We start from the raw sequence: 16,489 nt of genomic DNA on the forward strand, positions 1-16,489 counted from the left end.
AATCTTTTTTTTTTATTTCTATTCTTTTTTTATATATATTTCTATTCTATTTCTAATCCATTTCATTGTGACATTAAACCTCTTTTACAGAATGAAAAATACTCTACCATGAAGCACTGGAGACCACATCCCGACAAAGAATTTGGATTCTCACTGACAAACATGCCGATCAATGTCATTCACAGAGCAAAGAGGGAGACAGAGCCGAAAGACTAGCTGAGTGACAAAGCAAGCTCACTTGAGGGAGATGCCCAGCTCAAATACACCCCATAAAGCACCACCTTAACCCTCTACCGCTCACATAAGAAGCAGCTACGAAAAATGAAGGAGTTAGTGGGGTGGGGGACCGGGAAGTAAAAATATCATTCACCTGAAAATGTTTGGCACACCCGTTTTTTGTCCCCGCCCTGTTACCATTGGGGTGCTCCACAACGAATTGCTGGTAAAAAAGCCAAAGTGAAATCAACGGACAAAACAGTCATTTTGAAAAATGTATTTTAACAACAGACTGTCATGATGAGAGCAGAGTAACTACAATTAACACCAATATGTTTGACACTGAGAGATTAAAAATTTCATCTGAAGTTTGACAGCATGCAAGCCAATGTATACCAAGATGCCAACACAAACTGCAGAGGCGGTAGAGGGTTAAACGTTCAGTCCAGGGTGAAAATGGGCACTCGTTTCCAAAACATTACAAAAAACAAGAGACATTAAGGAAAAACAAAAAAAGTCCAAATGACTCTGACACAAGCAGGTGGTGAATGTGAGGGGGAGTGGATGTGGCCTCTGCCTGGTCTCTCCACCCTTGGTTTGGATCTTGGTCCTCAAGTGGTGACACCCACCTGTTTGTCACTCACCTGTTCCTGCAGCTCAGCCAGCCGAGTGGCCCGTTCCTCCTCCGAGTCAGAGCTGGAGCTGGAAGAGTCGGCACTGCTCTCGCTGCTGCCGGTGCTCTTGCTCACCACTGCTGTGGCTGACACCGCACTGGGCGAGGACGGCTCTGCGGGTTCATCGGGCATCTTGGCGAATTTCATCTCAAACACATCCTGCAGGACATGGACAAATATGATTGGTGAGATCTGAAAGCACATGATAACGCACAATGGCTCACTGTCAAGTGTTGCACCTGGAGTTTTCTTGCCATGGCAACAACCTCGTGATCGGGTGGGTTGTATTTGTAACAATTTGAGAACATTAACCGAATATCTGCTGCGAAACTTTGGGCGTCTTGGTATTCTCGACTGTCCATCTTTTTCTGAAAAAAAAGAAAAGAAAAAAGACATCATATGAGACACAGTTTAGCTTTAAAAAGGGAAATTAAAAAGATAGATAAAAATATATAAGGTGAATTAAGATTTATATACACACACATATACATATATATACATACACATACATATATATATATATATATATATATACACACACACACATATACATATATATATTTTTTTTTTTTTTAGGGCTGCACGATATTGGAAAAAACTCACATTGCGATATTTAGTTTTTCTGTGATATATACTGTGATATGGAAAAAAATTAAATAAAATCACCAGATAACTTGAATAGATAAATATAAATAATATATATAAATAAATCTAATAAATCTGTGTTAAAGCTACAAAAGTGATTTTTCTGTTTTGTTGTTTTATTAACATTCACGACACAGAAAGCAGGAACATTAAACTGCCGTGAACCAATATACTGTTACACATCCATTTTCTTTCTCAGTTGTTTACCTTCACCTAAGCCATAAGCATATGTGTTTACGAAGATACTTGCAGAGACATGCATTTTTACATAATTTCACACGTAGGAATTCAGTGTTCACGTGAATCTGAGTGGCTCTCGCCATGTCCACAACGGGCGCGAGCGGCGCGACGTGACAAAATACAATAGAACTCATTATAATCAGTGATGCTGTCTAAATTGGATACTGCGCAGTGCGACACAACAAATCCCCGAGAGTAAACTGATGCCTCGTTCTATTTATGACGAACGGACACAAAGTTCAAATGATTTGTAACTACCGCTTTGTCACGTCCAGTGTAGACAACCTCTAGCTGTTCGCGGCGCGACATGACAGCTGTAGCGTCCGGTGTAGACACGGTGTCTGTGTGTGAGCAAAGAAAACGATCAGTATAGTAACGATCAGTTGCCTATCCTAAATATCGCACATCCTGCGATGTGACTATCGTGGATGCGGATGCGCATATCGCGATTTCGATGCTGAAACGATATATCGTGCAGCCCTAATATATACAGTGCCCTCCAAAAGTATTGGAACAGTAAAGACAAAATTGCTCTGTTGGCTGTGGAGTCAAGACATTTACAAATATGATTAAAAGATGAATATGAGACAAAACTACAGAATGCCACATTTTATTATTGGGTGATTCAACACATAGATGTTTTACCAGCTAAGACGTTCAGCACTTTTAGAGTTTCATCCCTCTATCTGATGTGAGCATAAGTATTGGAACAGTTGCCTCACAGGTCTTTCTAAGTGATCAGTGTCCTGTTGCATTAAATCTTCAGATATTAAAAGCAGGGAATCTTGCATTCGATGATGACACACACAAACCAGGATGAAGATGAGGGAGCTGACTTTGAGAGAAAAGCAAGCAATTTGGATGCTAAAAGAAAAGAGGAAGTCAATTAGAGCTATAGCAAAAACAATGGGCATGGAGAAATCAAGAGTTTGGAAACCACCAGCGACCAACAACTACCTGATCGGCTGAGAAAACAACAGTAGCTGATGACAGACAAATCATAAAAGCTGTGAAATTAAACCCTAAAAGACGTGTCTGTAAAATCACCAACAACTTCCAGAAAGCTGGGCTGATGCTCTGACAATCTACTGTCCTCAGGAGACTTTGACACAGAATTACAGATGCTACACAGCAAGATACAAACCTCTGACCAGCACCAAAAATAGAAAGGCAAGATTAGAGTTTGCAAAAAAGCACAAAGGTGAGCCAGAAGAGTTTTGGAACTGTGTTTATGCTCAGTCAAGGAATTTATAAGGGCAAAGAAATGGAAAGTCTTAGATTGCCCAAGTCAATCTCCAGATTTAAATCCGATTGAACATGAATTTCACCAGCTGAAGAGGAGAGTAAAGGCAGAAACTCCCCAAAACAAGCAACAATTGGAATTGGCTGCATTAAAGGCTGGGAAAAGCATTTCAAAGGATGAGACGAAGAGTCTGGTGATGTCTATGGGTCACAGACTCACTGCTGTGATTGTGCGCAAGGGATCTGCAACTAAATAATAGCTTTTAATCTTTTATATCTGCCTTATGCTCAACTGTCCCAATAGTTATGCTCACATCAATGAGTGGGATGAACTCTAAAAGTGCTGTTCTTTTTATTTGGTAAAACATGTAGGTGTTGAAACGGCTAATAATAAAATGTGACATTCTGTAGTTTTGTCTCATATTCATCTATTCATCATATTTGCAAATGTCTTGACTCCACAGCCAACAGAACAATTTTGTCTTCACTGTTCCAATATTTTGGAGGGCACTGTATATGTGTGTGTGTGTAATAAATGAAAGAAATGTTTAATCTATAAACATCATAACTAATTTTGCAATTAGTTTATAATTTATATAAATACAGTTATTTATTTTGGAAAATTTACTACATATATACACACATACATATGTAATTATTCAAATAATAAAATAAAAATAACCAGAAATGTAATAGTACTATCTTATATACAAAGATTGTTTTATTGTTGTTATTGTAATATTTATAGTAACTAATTTTGCAATTAGTTTATAATCTATATAAAAACAACTATTTGTTTACATATACACACGTTATAATTAAAATAATAAAATATAAACTATTGTGTGCAGAAATAATAATTCAAAGAAAACTTATATAAATATTAGTGCTGTCAAAATTAGCACGTTAACCGCTGTTTCTGTCACTTTTCTCTTGACAAGAAGTGCATTTAATCAGTCGCAGAACGTCTTTACGATCACATCAAACGAGAGACGTGTCAAGACGCGCGCTCCAACTTCAGTTCAGCGCCAGGCACGAGTCAAACGAGCGCGGAAACGGTACTGTTCTCGCAGCGCGTGATCTTCAATTGCATGCACAAAGACACTAGCGTGCGCTGTAGCCTTTATCATTTCATATTAAAGCACGAAATAATCTGCGTGCATGCAATGTCGTAGTCAGTTACCAAAAATTCGATTAAAGCTTCCTTAAAACTGTGCATGCATGTAATATATTTTATATGAGTCACATTAAGAACATGTCTCTGAAATGGTTTTCAAAACTGTCCTGGAGCAGCCCAGCACTGTCTCCCTCATCTAACACACTCGATTCAACTCGCCAGTTCATTATTGAGACTTTAAGACCTGAAGTGAGTCAGAAAAGGTAAAGAGAGTTGAGAGAAAATACGATGCGTGTCAGATCCCCATTATGTTCAGCAGCGGCAGCTCTTAAAGAAAAAACAGGCAAAACAACCTAATAACCAGCTGCTGTGAGGTCTGTTCGTCAAGAACAAAAAAAAAAAAAAAAAAAAAATATCAATAACTTTTTATATAGCTTTAAGCATTCATCTATAAATATGACATGTATTATAATGGGCTTATGTGAAGTTTGTTTTAAGTTCACTTAAATTAGAAGTAATTTTTTTTTAAAGTCTAGTAAATGTTAAAATTGATAGCTCTCAATTATACTGTAATGTTGAATGGCTATAGTCAATGGTTAAATATTAAGGGGGAAAACAATTTTATAGAGACATCAGTAGTATTGGTATCAGTGATACTGGCCTTCAGTCATAAAAAAAGATGCCATTAAACAAATATTAAAAATATACTGTCTTTATGTTGTTTGTATATTCATTTGAAGATTTAATGTGAAATTATTGCAATATAAAAGTATATTTAAAAACTTTAAATGTTAGGTGGGATTAATCACGATTAATCTCAGAAAAAATGTGCGATTAATTCGTAATTTTTTTTTATCAATTGACAGTACTAGTGAATATAAAAAATAACTAGAAATGTAATAGTACTAGCTTATATACAAAAATTGTTATATTGTTGTTATTGTAATATTTACCATGTAACATTTATTTTGAATATTTACTATTTGTTTGAATAATAAAGCTTATGTAAATAAATGTATTAGATTCATATGAACATTTACTATTATATACTTAAATAACTTCTGACTTCACAAGGTGAAACTGTGTGCCATACTTTGACAGTGCTGAGGTCCATTGGTTGCTTGATGATTTCATGATAGTCATGCAGCTCGAGTGCCTCTGCATCTACAGGCTTGTAGAAGGGCCAAGCGTAGGCCGCATGCTTCTTGGAAAGCATCTCTTTAAGGATAGTGTCACAGTATTTGAGATGATCGTTGAGCTTGCTTTTCTTGTTGCCTTGCTGTTGGACATCTCCATCTTCCAGGTCCTTTTTGGGAGGTTTGATGGGTCGACCTGTGCTCTCTCGTCTGGAAATGACTTTACTGTGTTTGGACTCCGACATCGCAGTGGGCGACTCACTTCTGCTGGCAGTGATCACGCAGGTTGTGGGTGTGGTAGTGTCTGCTTTCCGCTTCACCCCTTTCTTCTGAGGAAAATTAGATCGGCATGTGTGTTAGAACACAATGAAAAAACAAACAAACAGATGATCAGTAGGGTGTCTGACAGACTGCACTTAAGGAAGCCTTTTATAAGTGGTCTGGTTTAGGGTCAAATTGATCAGACACCCATCAGACATGTTTTTTTTTTTTTCTTTAGAGATTTACAGAGACTAAAAGACAGTTACTGAATAAACAAAGAAGTCTACAAACCATTTTAATGCACAAACTATCATAGTCCTCACAAAAAAAAAAAAAAACAGATTATGCATAATAATGGGAACATTGCTCACAGTAGGCGATGTGAAATGTATTGCTGAAGGCAGTGAATCTGTTACAAAAGCTGTTTTGATGGCTGAAACGGAGGTGCTTTAGGAGATGAATTTAGAGATGTGACATCTCAGAAAAGGTTTTAGTGTGCTGACAATCTTACAGCTACTTTTAGACTGTTAACACACTACAGCACAGCATGCTGTCAGAAAACTAAAGACCTCTCAAAGCAGCTGCATCTGCTAAAAATATTTAAAGCTAAAAAAAAAAATGGAAGGAAAAAGGATGGAACAAAAAAAAATATAAATAATAAAAAATGAAGGAAACAATTATATAAATATTTTTTTAAAAATCGGAAAAAAAAAAATTGTTGCTGTATATAGTAATGCAAAACATATATTATATTTATACAATAAATAACTAATATTAAAATATCTCTGTGTGTAAATAACAATGCAAAGAAAAACTTATACAAATATAATACCTAGCAAATTATGTGTAGATAGATAGATAAGTTTGTTAATACGGTAATTTCTTATAATTTATAGATAAATAAATATTTAAAAATAAACAGTCATATTGATCCATCCCTAAAACAATTTTTTTCCCTCTTGTCTACAAATGACCTCAAAATGTACTCTGCTATGACAGAAACAATGAAAAGGACAGAGCAAATAAAACCTGCTGCTTCCACATAATTTGAATTGGTCTTACTTTGACAACAGGCTGTGCAGTTGGGATCATGGACGTGGCAGGGGGCACAGCTTGGACATTGGAGGTGATGGTCGAGACTGGAGTCGCAGCTATTACAGGAGTCTGAGCCAGCTGAGGAGGGGAGCTCGGACATGACGAGGATGGCGAACCAGTAGTCAGTGCTATTGATTGTTGGTTTTCTGTTTGGATATGATAATGACAAGGTCAGCTGGAATCTCTCCTTCTGGCAGCATGTCACTAGTAACTCCAAAGGTTTATTAATCGTGACATCCAGTCAGTTACCTGAAGCAGGGGGTGCTCCAGGTTTCCGTGCTTTACCCTTTGGTGGTGGGGGTAAAAGTTCCACCTCCTCCTGGGGCATCTGAGCTACCTTTTGGAGGAAAATCTTTTCCAAGGCTTGAGCCATGAGAACAATGTCATCTGTGGGCTAGGACAATATTTCAAGGGAATTTAACTCACAAATTATAAAACAAATTGGTAACGAAATTATACCAATACGAATATATGTAAATATTAAGAACTTTAATCTACCTTGTTATAGATATAACAGTTTGTGAACATAGTGTTAAAATCCTGCATGCATTCTCCAGCAGTCCAATAATAGTTATTTTCAAGGCGCTTCTTTATGGTTCCCATGTCCATTGGATTCTTGATAATTTTATGGTAGTCCTATATGACAAAGATAATAAAATAGACAAGCTGTAATGCACTAGGTGGAATAAAACAAACATTTATGGGTGATGTATTATTTTTTTAAGATGTTCAAATACTAAATCTATTAGTAAGTCATATTTTATTTCCCAGAAATAACAACGTACACTTTTTTTGTTTGTTTGTTTTTTGATAATCCCAAAACAACAAAAAGGTTCTTACTCAAAAACACTGACTCAATTAGCTGTATGAATTTGGACAGGAATATTTGCTTGCCCAACCAATAGCAGATGGGAGACCTTTTAAAAACAGTCAATATTTTTGCAATTCCATTTGGTAACACTAGAGGCACAGAAATTACACTAGCCACCTTCAAGTCAAAAACAACAATATTGTGAAATATTATTACAACTTAAAATAACGGTTTTCTATTTTAAAATGTAATTTATTCCTGTGATGACAAAGCTGATCATTATCAATGCTGAAGTTTTTGCTGGAAACTGATACATATTTTTCAGGATTATTTAATGTGTAGAAAGTTCAAAAGAACAGCATTTATTTGAAATATAAATATTTTGTAATGTTATAAATGGGTTTACTCTCACTTTAGACCAATTAATGTGCACTTGCTGAAAAAAAGTACTGATTTCATTTTTTGTTTTTTAATCTTACCACATTTTTTTTTATGTTAGTGTATCATGGTTTCCATAAAAATATTGAGCTCAACTGTTTTCAAAATTGGTAATAATAATAAATGTTTCTTGAGCAGCAAATCAGCATATTAGAATGATTTCTGAAAGATCATATGACATTAACGACTGCAGTAATGTCTGCTGAAAATTCAGCTTTTCCATAACAGGAATAAATTAATTTTAAAATACATTAAAATAGAAAACAGTTATTTCAAATTGCAACAATATTTCACAACATTACTGTTTTACTGTATTTCATCAAATGCATGCAGACTTTGCCTGCATTAAAAAAAATGCAATTATTCTGATAGCATGTACATAAGTGTGTATTTATGAAATGAAAGCCAAAAACATTTTACTCACTGGCAGATTCAATTTGATGGCATCCACAGGTGTGTAAAAGGGCCATGCAAACTGATGCTTCCATAGAGTCTTCACAACCACATTCTGCATATATTGTAGCTGGTTGGTTTTTCGGCCAGGCTTACTGGTGTTCGTGACCTCAGGAGGGGGAGGGTTCACAATAGGTGGAGGCACCTGGGCAGGGGATGTGACTACCGACATACTGCTCAGTTAAGGGGAAGAAGTTGCTTGAATGACGTCTGTACGTCTCTTAGCTCAGTTACAATGATCCTCTTGCTGCTCCTTAGTCCCACCTTGACACACACATCCCATCTCAGGACCTGAGTGTCAGCACGCTGCCAATAAACGTGGAGAAATAACTCATTAAATATACACGAAAAGAAAAATATAGATATTTATGAGTGTGTGCATGTCTAATATATATATATATATATATATACACACACTCACACAGACATATACATACATATATACATATGCACACACACACATAGCATCAATCGAAATGTAACTTCAGAATCATATCAGCCATACATTATACTGCTATATTATTTTGCAATATATTGCTATAATATACATTTTAATATAATTTAAAACTTTATCAAGACCACTATCATGGTGGAAGTTCTCTTGCAATGTTGTTAAAAAACAGTAGTTGTATTCATTATTATTTATAATCACTCACACACTGAAAATAATTTTAAATCACTTTTAGGTTATTTATTGTACATTTTCCAGTTACATGAATATTCAACAGTAACTTAAATTAGTTAAAAGTCTGAACTACAATATCGGGGGTTTCACACAAATGAATGACTAACAAACAAACCTGGAAAAAGCTGAAAAATTCTGTTAACTTGTGCCTATCATTCGAAATACTTTCAATAGTTTTAAAAACCAACAAAGCGAGCAAAATCTCGCTTGCCAATGAGAGGTCATGAAAAATTGCAGGTTTAGTCGGAATTAAACCAAAACATCAGCTAGCAAATTGCGCCCCTGCGCGCCCTTAAAAGGAGCTCTCGAACTGTAAATTTGACTGGAAACGCATTTGCAATCGCTCGTTAAAGTAACTGCATCAGGCGTGTGTATATAAGTTCTTGAAAAGATGGCGGGCACGGGAGAAACAGGGCATCGAGTGAGGAATGCCGAGGATCGAGCCCCACCATGTCTTTAACACAACCATTGTGTGTGCATGCCGTTCAGCCAGCTAGCTACTCAGCGGGCTAATTTGAAATCATCCCACAATGCATCCTCCAGCCCGGTTTTTCCGCTTGATACAACGAAAAAAAAAAACAGCGCAAACAATTACAGCAAGCTCTGCGTTCACGGATCGAAACGGCTGCGCGTGAAAGAAGGTTTTGTTACATTGTTGCAAAGCGCCGCTCATCAGCTCCACTCTGTCAGAGGAGATCCTGCTAGCCACATTCAGCTGTGTTTTCCCCCCAAAAGACCAATATACATCACCTAAACTCAATATAAACTTCGATCGGAATGCGCTAAACGTAAATATGCATGTTATACTTTATTACTTTCACTCCAAGCAGCTCCAGTAGCGTTTTCCTTGCAGATTTTCGGGTAGCTTTTATTGCGAAGAAGCATAATAGATGGCTGGGGTCGACACTGGTTGGGTAGTGTTGTGCGCATGCGCGCTGCGTCGCACTGTATTGTGGTTGTTGTTGTGTAAATGAATAACTGTCGCTCTCTGCGCCGCTAAGCCTTTAACGTTCTCATGTCCAGTATACACGTTGTTTTTATTTATTACAAATAAGTGACATGATTACAATATACAGTCAGCAAGTCAAGATGTATAATAACCTTGAAAGGATTTGTTGTGGGTTGATGACCAACTGACAATACTGCTTATATCTATCTATCTATGTCTGTCTGTCAGTCAATCACAAACCCGTTGTTTACAAATATTCAATACTTACGAATGTAATTCCATTGTAAAATGAGGTGATAGATAGATAGATAGATATGTAGGTTTTAGTATTATTTTATTAATATGTTATCTAATAAAATACTCATGTTGTTAATATAATATCTAATAAATTCAGTTGATAAAGGCAATGTGCTGCACTTGTTTTATCTTGCAACACCGGTGAAAAGAATTGAATATATATTTCTAAATGTCTTGTAAATAAAAAAATTGCATGAATAAATAATGTTGGTAAAGTTTCCCATCTCATAATAACCGATACTAACGATCAGCAGTAAACACAGCACATTAAAAAAGTAGGACTGATCCCAGATCGGCTCTGTTTGGAGCGAAATGAACACCATTCTTTTCCATTAGTGGAAAGATTTTGAATAGAATGACTTGCAAAATTCTGAGAAACCAAAGCTGTGAAAAAAAAGTATACTCGTCGAATAAAATAAAGAAAAAGCAGCCACCATCACAAGAAGCTGAAGTTGTCAGACACACTGCACATGCGCGGTGACGCGCGTGTAATTTCTATTTGGCTCAGCAAGTGCCCCGAAGCACGTTTTCTACCAGTTTGTAAACACAGTCGTTTGGAGCGAACAGTTTGAAACCAAAAGTTTGCTTCAGAACCCTCCAGTAAGTTTCTACTCGTTTGTTCGTGTTTCATCGCTTATGTGATATGGAGACCTGAGGTGAATGCGAGTACTGGGTCTGTTGTTAGCCTTGCTAAGTGTGTGACGGGCGGCAACTACAAACATGTTTACTGTTGTAACTGATTTATGTGTGTCTGACAGTCAAAATATACGCTACACCATTCAAAGTTCTGGATAAACATTCGACTTAGTAAGAGGGAGTAACATGCTTGGCTGCCATGTTATTCTAGCGAGACTTTTCTTTTAGGCCATGTGCATTCTGTAACACTCCAGTGCTGTCAAGTGCACAAGTTTGTTTTCATGATGGACAATTGAAATAAATGCCATTTGTTTGAATCTCGTACATGTTTTCAATCTGTTTAACAATTTTATGATCTCCTCTTTTTTAAGAGCCCCTGTATTTGACCCACATAAGGTGCAGTGATGGCATCAGAGGAGAAGAAGCCAGTCATAGAAAGACATAAGCCACATTCAACATCATCATCCTCCTCCAAGGTAGAAAGCCTGCCTTACGGTTACTTTGCCTTTTTAAATGCAGAGAGTTAAGTTGTTTCTCTGTTGATGTGGTTTACATCTTTTTCTGAAGTCTGCTCCTGTGAAGCCAAACTACTCCTTGAACTTCACCCTCGCAGGTCACACAAAAGCTGTATCATCAGTCAAATTTAGCCCTAGTGGTGAATGGTTAGCCAGTTCATGTAAGTAGTGCTTTTTATAATCTAAAAATCTACAGAAAGCAAACCAATGTCTGAAGATTTTGAAATGACAATCTCATTTTCAGCGGCAGACAAGCTCATCAAAATATGGGGCGCTTTTGATGGAAAATTTGAGAAGAGTCTTGCAGGACATAAACTTGTGAGTTTCAATCTAAGTTGAAGGAATAGTTCAGCCAAAAATGAACATTTGCTGAAAATTTACAGGAAAATGAAAATTCTGTCATTAATTTGCGTCAAAAAAAAGGCATTGGTTCAATTCAATTCAAGTTTATTTGTATAGGACTTTTCACAATACAAATCATTGCAAAGCAGCTTTACATATTTATATTTCGTAGTAGTTTATCAGTGGTGACTGTCAAGTTGATGTACATATTGCAGAAATGTACAGTAAAAATCAGTTAATGACGTAATCAAGCAGACGATGAACACTATTAACAGCAATGATTGTATGTTGCAATCAAACTTCTAGCAAAATTTGGTACAGTTCTGTATGTTGTTTCAGGGTTGGCATCATCTCTTGTCAGGTGTTCTGGATCCAGACTGAAGCTTGTGTAATTCCTAGTGGCAGAAACAGAGAAACAAATAGATACATAATTAGCGTAGCTGCTGTTTCAACCAAGAAAAATGATTTGTTCATCCCAAGCTAAAGAATAATAATGTGCATTTGATCAGATATAACTGCAGTACAAGATTATGAGATGCATTATGTGAATGCTTGGCTAAAGAGAGGTGTCTTTAATCTAGATTTATACAGAGAGAGTGTGTCTGAACCCCGAATGCTATCAGGAATGCTGTTTCAGAGTTTGGGAGCCAGATGTGAAAAAGCTCTACCTCCTTTAGTGGACTTTGCTATCCTAGGTACTACCAAAAGTCCAGAGTTTTGCGACCTTAGGGAGCAGGATGGATTGTAGCGTGATAGAAGACATTAAAGCATTAAAGGCCTTATAGGCAAGTAGTAATATTTTGTAACGGATATGGAACTTAATAGGTAGCCAGTGCAGAGACTGTAAAATTGGGGTAATATGATCATATTTTCTTGACCTGGTAAGGACTCTAGCCGCTGCATTTTGTAGCTTGTTTATCTTCAAAACACAAACTAAGACATTTTTATGAAACCTGAGACATTTCTGTCCCTCCATTGAAAATACATTCCACCAACTTTCATGCTTAAAAAAGTTCATAAAGACATTGTAAAGTAAGATAATACTGTTGAGCTGCCATGGACCCTAGTTGATGAGTTCTATGTATGTTTGTTGATCAATGTTATATGTAAATAACACTCAAAATTAAATATCATATAAAACAATTGTTTACTTTCTATTAATTACTGTTACAATGTGTTTATGAACTTTTTAAAGTGTAAATGTTTTGGTGAAATGGACTTTACATGCACAGAATGTTTCTGTGGATGGACAGTTTTATTTAAAAAAAAAATATGATTATTTTTGTTTTGAAGATAAATGTTCTATGGGTTTGGCAAGACATCATGGTCTGTAAATTATGACAGAATTTTACTTTTGGGTGAATTAACCATGTAAAGACTCAATCTGTAAATGTATTCTAGATGTATCAAAGAGATGCTATTGTATAAAAAGTCTTAAGAATCTTCTTGTTCCAGAAGTTAATCATACTGTGATGTCTTTTACAACTCATGTAATTGCAGGGAATATCAGATGTGGCCTGGTCTTCAGATTCAAATCTTTTGGTGTCTGCATCCGATGACAAATCACTGAAGATCTGGGATATGAGTTCGGTAAAACTTATCAAATAATTGTATCTGATGCTGTAGGTGCCATCCATATCAGTTTCTGAGTTTTGTACCCTAATTCTCTGTCATGCTTTTGAAGGGAAAATGTCTGAAGACACTGAAAGGCCATAGCAACTACGTCTTCTGTTGTAACTTCAACCCACAGTCGAACCTTGTTGTTTCTGGATCTGTAAGCAAACAAACAGATTAATAATTTTTTTAAATGAATAAAAATAAATATGAGACCGTGTTTGTACTCATAAGTCATTTAATGATCAAGTGATGTGGTTCATGTTGATAGTTTGATGAGAGCGTACGGATTTGGGATGTCAAAACTGGCAAGTGTCTGAAGACCCTGCCAGCTCACTCGGACCCCGTCTCAGCGGTAAACATCAAATACTAAATTTGTTAGTTTTTTTGTTAGTTTGCATGCAGATTTTGTTGATGTCGGTTTAATGTAATGTTTCCAGGTTCACTTCAACAGAGACGGATCTCTAATAGTATCCAGTAGCTATGATGGTTTATGGTAAGTTGAGTAGTGCCATCTATTAAAAGTGCTTTTTGCTAGCTGTGAATGATGACAAACCCAAAAACATAAAAGATAGAGTGGCATAGCGCATTCTGTGATTGGATATGTATTTCAGTGAAATCTGTCAGTTAGAAGAGACATTTTTTTTGTTTTGTATTTTACTACTAAACATTTACTTGCAGCACCTTTAAGTCAGCATCCATTCACTTATGAGACTTTAAGACCTTTTCTTAAAGCTATGATCTGTATTTCAGCCGACTGTGGGACTCTGCGTCAGGACAATGCCTGAGAACTCTTATAGGTATGTGACTGTTTTCTCTTTACTGTATGTACTAGAGAAGCTGGAAAGCATGATATCAAGTTTTCTTATAATAGTTGGAGTTTCAGTCTTAAATCTTGAGTTTTGTTGTGGTGCCAGATGGCAGGATGGTGTGTGCTGCATAATTTGGATAAATGTAGCCTATTTAAATGCAAATTAGGAGAGTGTGTTGATGGTGAACTGCTCTGTTTTATTTCCAGATGATGACAACCCTCCTGTCTCATTTGTGAAGTTTTCTCCAAATGGAAAATACATTCTAGCTGCGACACTGGACAAGTAAGTGAACTCATCCCCCTAGTGACTGTTTATTTTTTCCATTCAGTGCAGTTTCTGAGACAATATTAAGTTTGGAAAAACTGCCAACAATGCAAATAATGCTTTTTTTTTTCTTTTTTTTTCTCACAGTACATTAAAGCTCTGGGACTACAGCAAGGGAAAGGTATGTCATTGAACTACCATAAATTTTGACTGCTAATAATATTGATCAAACATTTTTTTCTTAATGCAGTACAATTAATAGTATAAATTTTATATTGGTATTATATATGTTAACTCATTTGTGATTATTTTGGTTATGCTAGTATATGTTTATTTATATAGGTTTGATCATACTTTAAGTCGCAAATGTCCTCGCTATTCAGAAATGCCCTAATATAGTGAAACCTAGTGAAACGAACACCAACTAGTCTGCCAGACCTCACTAGTTAAAACGGCTTATAAATCAATCAAATCATGTTTATTATGTTTAAATGTAGTGTTTTGAACAGGTTTCGGTTATGTATAGGACTAGTGGTCAGGTTAGGTGATTAAAAAATATCACTAACAATGGAAGTTCATTAGATGTATTCTAGATGCATCCAATATATTCAAAAAATTTGTGTGTACCTACTTAATCATATTTTGGTGGATGAATTTGTACCCAGAAGTGAAATAAATCTGACAAAACCTCATTTTGGGGGTGTCCTCCCTTGTAAAAACTGTGTAAAAATAAAGTGTTTTTTAATGTAAAGGTTTTGTTGTTGTTGTTTTTGTTTGGGTTATGTTAAAGTATTTATAATTAGTTGTATATAAACAATACAAGTCTATGAAATATTAAGTTAATGTGTGTAGGTAATGTTCATGCTTTAACTGAGCTTTCCTGTTTTGTTTTTTTTGTTTTTTTAGTGTCTCAAGACATATACTGGACATCAGAATGAAAAGTATTGTGTGTTTGCCAATTTTTCTGTGACTGGAGGAAAGGTAGGCTCAGTAGGACTTTGTCGAAGTATCTGTTTTAATACATAGGTATATAGTTACTTCGACCAGTTATTAAATAACCTGAATCTGTTTTGCTCTCATTCAGTGGATCGTCTCAGGCTCTGAAGACAACATGGTGTATATCTGGAACTTGCAGACCAAAGAAATTGTTCAGAAGTTGCAAGGGCACACAGGTATGTGACATTTGCTACACCTCCCAGACTCAAACACACGGCAGTCTCTTTGATTTTGTTAACATAAGTATGATGTATTTTTGTCCTTAGATGTAGTGATCTCGACAGCTTGTCACCCTACAGAGAACATCATTGCCTCTGCAGCCCTGGAGAACGACAAAACCATCAAACTGTGGAAAAGTGATTGTTAAGTTAAAGCACTGCACTTCAGAGGCTTTAGTAGAAACTTCAGAATGACGACTTCCAGTAGTGTCTGTCTTTTATAATGGTTTGATGGCTCTTAGCGCAGGGTTATTATCTGAGAGATGGGCAGGTCCTGTCTGCTCAGAATAGGGACAATCTCACTCGAGCCTTTTTCCCCTTAATATACTCTAATGATCTACTGTAATGTTTTCAGTTCATTTTAATTTATTACTGAAGAACAAATGTTTTCTATCAAATCATGGATTCAGTTGTTTTATTGATCTGGATGGGTAAATATGGGTGTGCTTATGGTAGACATACCAAAAATGGATTTATAAATGTTTTTAAGCAAGAGAATTTTCAGGTCTTTTTTGCCATCAAATGATTGTCTTTTTTTGCTTTTCGTTTAGTATTTTGCAATCATTAATATTGATCCGTGAATTACCAATGTGCTTAGGATCCTTAAATTGTTTCTAAACATTATTTTCCAATATTTAAGCTTTGAATTTGAAGGCATAAATTTGTATTCATGGATTTGGTCCATTGGAGCAGTAGGTAAATTTCCATAACGTTTCCTTTTTTTTTTTCTTTTTTTTTGGGGGGAATATGGAAATCTATATAAATGTTATTGCAGCAATATTCTGCTTTATGAAAATGTTAATCTTATTTAATATATATATATATATAATGTG

The 16,489-nt window shown here is 35.9% G+C and overlaps 2 protein-coding genes across 13 annotated transcripts in view; one reads left to right on the top strand and one right to left on the bottom strand.

Annotated features, from left to right (window-relative positions):
- The window catches only part of brd3b (bromodomain containing 3b), a 22,000-nt gene extending 12,013 nt beyond the window's left edge, over positions 1–9,987 (bottom strand). For 4 of the 10 annotated variants that reach the window (XM_058777540.1, XM_058777539.1, XM_058777536.1 and 1 more), the window contains exons 1-9: positions 9,829–9,987; positions 8,300–8,634; positions 7,125–7,262; positions 6,876–7,020; positions 6,594–6,772; positions 5,228–5,599; positions 1,130–1,258; positions 861–1,049; positions 371–439 (exon numbers count right to left, since the gene is read on the bottom strand). In XM_058777540.1, the coding sequence (XP_058633523.1) occupies positions 371–439; positions 861–1,049; positions 1,130–1,258; positions 5,228–5,599; positions 6,594–6,772; positions 6,876–7,020; positions 7,125–7,262; positions 8,300–8,500 (1,422 nt within the window). In that variant the 5' untranslated portion in view covers positions 8,501–8,634; positions 9,829–9,987. Of the gene's footprint in view, positions 1–370; positions 440–860; positions 1,050–1,129; positions 1,259–5,227; positions 5,600–6,593; positions 6,773–6,875; positions 7,021–7,124; positions 7,263–8,299; positions 8,635–9,128; positions 9,267–9,820 lie in introns of those variants that run through there. The other 6 variants (XM_058777541.1, XM_058777538.1, XM_058777537.1 and 3 more) reach the window with 4 other exon arrangements.
- LOC131541651 (WD repeat-containing protein 5-like) lies at positions 9,669–16,390 on the top strand. Of its 3 annotated transcripts, none has more exons than XM_058777545.1 (14): positions 9,669–9,801; positions 11,267–11,371; positions 11,463–11,571; positions 11,655–11,728; positions 13,253–13,342; positions 13,437–13,526; positions 13,638–13,721; positions 13,807–13,862; positions 14,120–14,166; positions 14,385–14,460; positions 14,590–14,623; positions 15,349–15,423; positions 15,527–15,614; positions 15,705–16,389. In XM_058777545.1, exons 2-14 carry the CDS (start codon positions 11,300–11,302, stop codon positions 15,803–15,805), a joined length of 996 nt encoding a protein of 331 aa, XP_058633528.1. In that variant the 5' UTR covers positions 9,669–9,801; positions 11,267–11,299; the 3' UTR covers positions 15,806–16,389. The 3 variants fall into 3 exon arrangements, with proteins under 3 accessions (XP_058633528.1, XP_058633530.1, XP_058633527.1); XM_058777544.1 differs by lacking the exon at positions 9,669–9,801 and adding an exon at positions 10,542–10,859 and having other exon boundaries at positions 15,705–16,386; XM_058777547.1 differs by lacking the exons at positions 9,669–9,801; positions 11,463–11,571; positions 11,655–11,728 and adding an exon at positions 10,539–10,859 and having other exon boundaries at positions 15,705–16,390.
- Positions 16,391–16,489: the final 99 nt, after the last annotated feature.

The sequence above is a fragment of the Onychostoma macrolepis genome, chromosome 05 (genome assembly GCF_012432095.1).
Source record: "Onychostoma macrolepis isolate SWU-2019 chromosome 05, ASM1243209v1, whole genome shotgun sequence".
In the NCBI taxonomy this organism is placed as follows: domain Eukaryota; kingdom Metazoa; phylum Chordata; class Actinopteri; order Cypriniformes; family Cyprinidae; genus Onychostoma; species Onychostoma macrolepis.